Genomic DNA, 3,443 nt, shown 5'->3' with positions numbered 1-3,443 from the left:
GTGCCAGCCTGGGAGGGTTCATGGCCGGACACGAACCGGTTTGCGGCAGGGAGGGGATAAAATGGGCTGCCCGCTCATTGTGTCCCTGGGCATGGAGCTCTCTCCTCGCTCGTCAGCCCCTGGCACTGCCCTGTGGCAGCCAGGATGTTATTCCGGAGGGGCAATCCCATGCCAGGACACATGCTCAGCCTGCTGCCACCAGCATGCCGGGCTGCGGGCCACCACTATGCTGCAAAGCCACCACGGGTGCTGCCACCCTGCTGGTAGGGTCATCCACCTGCCCATGGACATGCACAGAGCAGGATAGTCAGCCCAGCACCTAGGGCTCTGTGCCGATCTGGTATGGCCCAGTGCAATCCTTCTGCTGCTCTAGCACTACCCCAGTCTAGCCCAGTGTCAGTGTTGGTGCAGTCCCAGTATAGGCTAACACTGTCCCACCATGGCATTTTTGTTGTGCCAGGATGTCTCAGTGCTGTCCCAGTAGAGCCCAGCGTTACTTTCCTTATAGCTCTGGTGCTGTCCCAGTCAACCCAGCACAATGCAACAATATCCCCAGAGTTGGGTGTCCCCATCCTGGCACTGCCCAGGGCCTGCAAATCCCATCAAAGGCCAGCGTGGGTTGCAGAGGAACATCCCTGTGCCTGCTGCTTCCAGGAAGAGGAAGGGAGACAGATTGGTAATATCTCTGGGTTTAATAAATACAGCGGGATCCCTGTCCACGGGCACCATAAATTACGTGATGAGCCCGGCCGAGCCAGGAGGGGTGCAGGGAGACAGGGGAGAGAGGGATTTTACACTATGTACAAGGTGGGCACGCTGCCTGCTGTGCCTGCCGGCCATGGGAGCTCAGAGGGGGAGGGCAGTGGGTGCCCCGGCTCTGCTAACCTGCCCGCTGCCCACTGTTATGAGAGGGCAGGGCAGCTCCGGCACTGCAGCCGTGCCAAGACGTGGGGCCCAGGCTAGGTGCCTGGCTGTGTCCACCCCGCCATGCTCCCCGGTGCCCCCCGCCCTGCGCGGGGACCCGTCCACGGCCTCCCGGCCTCGCCGCGTGCTCGCCTCGCTCTGGGCAGCGGTCGCTGCTCAGCGGCTCCACATCTCTGCCCTTGCATCCTGGACATTCTCCCGTACATCCACGGGAGCATCTGGGGCTGCAGGGTGGGAAAGGGTGCTGAGGGATGGGCATGGAGAGTGCCAGGAGACAGCTTGATCTGGCCCCAGAGGATCAGAGGAGTGTGTGGGGCCCTGCAGGAGGTTTTGGGGAGCAGTGCCCATGGGGGAACACTGGCACTCACCATGGCACTTGGTGCAGCAGGGGTTATCCCTCCTGGTGGGGCTGTCACAGGCTCCTGGCGGACACTCCTGGCGCTGGCAGTGCGTCTCTCCTGACTGTGGGGAAGAAAGAGGGGGTCAAACACAGAGGGTGGGGGACTGGCAGCTCCTCAGGGGGCAGGAGGTCTCCCGGGTGCCACACCAGGCTAATCTCTCACCCAACCCTGAAGAACTGGGGCACCTTCTCCTTCCCCTGGTGCGGCCCAAGGCCTGGCGCACTCACCACACACCAGCACAGGATGCACTTCATTTCTCCAAAGGGGGGCACGGAGGGGTGCCAGCTCTCGTTGTTGAGGTACCAGCGGCGCCCGAAGCGGCACGCCCGGGGCCCGTCTGCCTGCATGGTGTCAGCCAGCTCGGGGACACTCTTCTCCGGGGCTGCAGGAAAGGACAGTGGGAGGCTGCCTGCCTGTAGCAGGGGCACCCCACAGCATTACTGGTGGTGTTATCATGGAGACTGGGAGGGCAGAAGGGGGGTGTGGGTACCTGGGCACTGTTTGCAGCAGTCAGAGGGGCTGGCGCGCACGGGGTTGGCACAGGTGAGCCGTGGGCACTGCACCTTCTCGCAATGCACCTCACCTGTGGTGCCCTGCAGGGAGGACACGGGGCAGTCGGTACAAGGTATGCATGACCTCTCTCTGGTTTGAGCTCCTGCTTCAGTGTCTGGTTACTGAGGGCACTCACGAGTGCAGGGGCTCTGCCACGAGCTCAGACTGGGGGGCTGGGACTCACACTCACCTTGCAGGTGCAAATAGCACATTTGATGAGGCCGAAGGGGGGCACAACAGGGTGCCAGCGGGTGCCAGAGCCTCGCCACGTCTTGTCCCCATCAAAGTAGCAACCTGGGGGGAGGAAGGGGAGGAAGGGGAGAGAATAGCCCCCATGTGAGTGCTGGGGAGGCCAGAGCTGCCCCTTCAGTCCCTGCCTACTGGGACTCACCCTCACTACTGTCCCGTGCCCGCTCCAGCTTCAGTTCCTCCTGTCCAGTCTTCTCTGCAAGGAAGAGGAAGGCTGTGAGGGGGTGCACATAGTGCCAGCAGCAGAGGCTCAGAGAAGAATCCCCTGCCTTGTTCCTACAAAGAGCCCCCTTACTCCTTCAGCCTAGGATGCCCCTTCCTCCCCAGGTACCTTCGCAGATAGGGCAGCACAGCTCCTCAGGGTGCACCTGGCGGGTACAGTTGAGGGGCTGGCACAGGATGGGATCACAGATCACCGTGCGCTTCTAGGGGCAGCAAGTACAGGGCTTGTTACAGGGGGGTACTGCTGATGGGTGCTGACCCCCCCCAGCATGCCTCCCTGGACCATACCTGGCAGCTGCAGATAGAGCACTTCTTGTCATAGTCAGGTGCCCAGCGGCTGCCGTGTGCCCGGTGCTGCCCCTCAAAAAAGCAGGAGTTGGGGTCCTTCTTCAACTGCTCCAGGTCCCTGGTCCTGGTGCCCTCAACGAGCTCAGCCTCCCCCAGGGCCTCCCCTGGGGCCAGGCGTGTCCCTCCTGTGTGACAGCGGTTGGGGATGTGCACCTGCAAGGGGGAAACAGGCAGGAGGGTTGGCACCAGTAAGGAACCCTGTTTCCCATGCCGATGCCTGGCTGCTCTCCATGGAGAGGGATAGTGGAGGAATCACTCATGACTACAGTACAGGTCATGCCAGGCTGTTAGTACCATGCCCTCCATCCTGTGTCCTCCACACACAACCCTGGAAAGTGCCACCTGGCTGGGGACACCAGGCAGTGGCGGGGACAGGTAGGAGTACCCTGCTCAGCTGAGGACCTACCCGTCCCCGCATCTCCCCATGCGGGTGGGCTTTGGTGCTGACTTGCAGGAAAGCAGTGCCCTGAGCCAGGTGCTGCAGCAGGTCGGCATCCAGGTCCTTCACCACCCCCTGAGCCTGCCAAGGAAGAGAGACACCAGGAGGGCATGAGGGCTGGCCCAGCCCTCACCACGGGGTGCCCCAACCAGGTGCCTATTCACCTCAGTGCTGTAGAAACCCTTGAGCAGACGCTTGTGCTGGTGGGGGCGGGTGCCCATCTCGCCCAGCTCGGCCACCCCATGGAGGTGGGCGCTGATGGTGTCATCATCTGGGCGGCCCCGCCCCGCCACCGAGATCTCGTAGTG

The 3,443-nt window shown here is 62.5% G+C and overlaps 1 protein-coding gene across 1 annotated transcript in view; it reads right to left on the bottom strand.

Moving 5' to 3' along the window:
• Positions 1-1,080: 1,080 nt before the first annotated feature.
• The window catches only part of CHRD (chordin), a gene marked incomplete at its 5' end in the record, with an annotated part of 9,090 nt that continues 6,727 nt past the window's right edge, over positions 1,081-3,443 (bottom strand). The window contains 10 exons of the mRNA XM_010000124.1: positions 1,081-1,148; positions 1,293-1,386; positions 1,553-1,707; positions 1,816-1,918; positions 2,068-2,171; positions 2,269-2,322; positions 2,458-2,551; positions 2,637-2,849; positions 3,103-3,216; positions 3,300-3,442. Coding sequence (XP_009998426.1) covers positions 1,081-1,148; positions 1,293-1,386; positions 1,553-1,707; positions 1,816-1,918; positions 2,068-2,171; positions 2,269-2,322; positions 2,458-2,551; positions 2,637-2,849; positions 3,103-3,216; positions 3,300-3,442 — 1,142 coding nt within the window. The remainder of the gene's footprint in view (positions 1,149-1,292; positions 1,387-1,552; positions 1,708-1,815; positions 1,919-2,067; positions 2,172-2,268; positions 2,323-2,457; positions 2,552-2,636; positions 2,850-3,102; positions 3,217-3,299; position 3,443) is intronic.

This window comes from Chaetura pelagica, unplaced genomic scaffold, assembly GCF_000747805.2.
Source record: "Chaetura pelagica isolate M959 unplaced genomic scaffold, ChaPel_1.0 scaffold20, whole genome shotgun sequence".
Lineage (NCBI taxonomy): Eukaryota > Metazoa > Chordata > Aves > Apodiformes > Apodidae > Chaetura > Chaetura pelagica.
The sequence above is the reverse complement of the archived record's forward strand: the minus strand, read 5'-3'. Positions and strand labels throughout refer to the sequence as shown.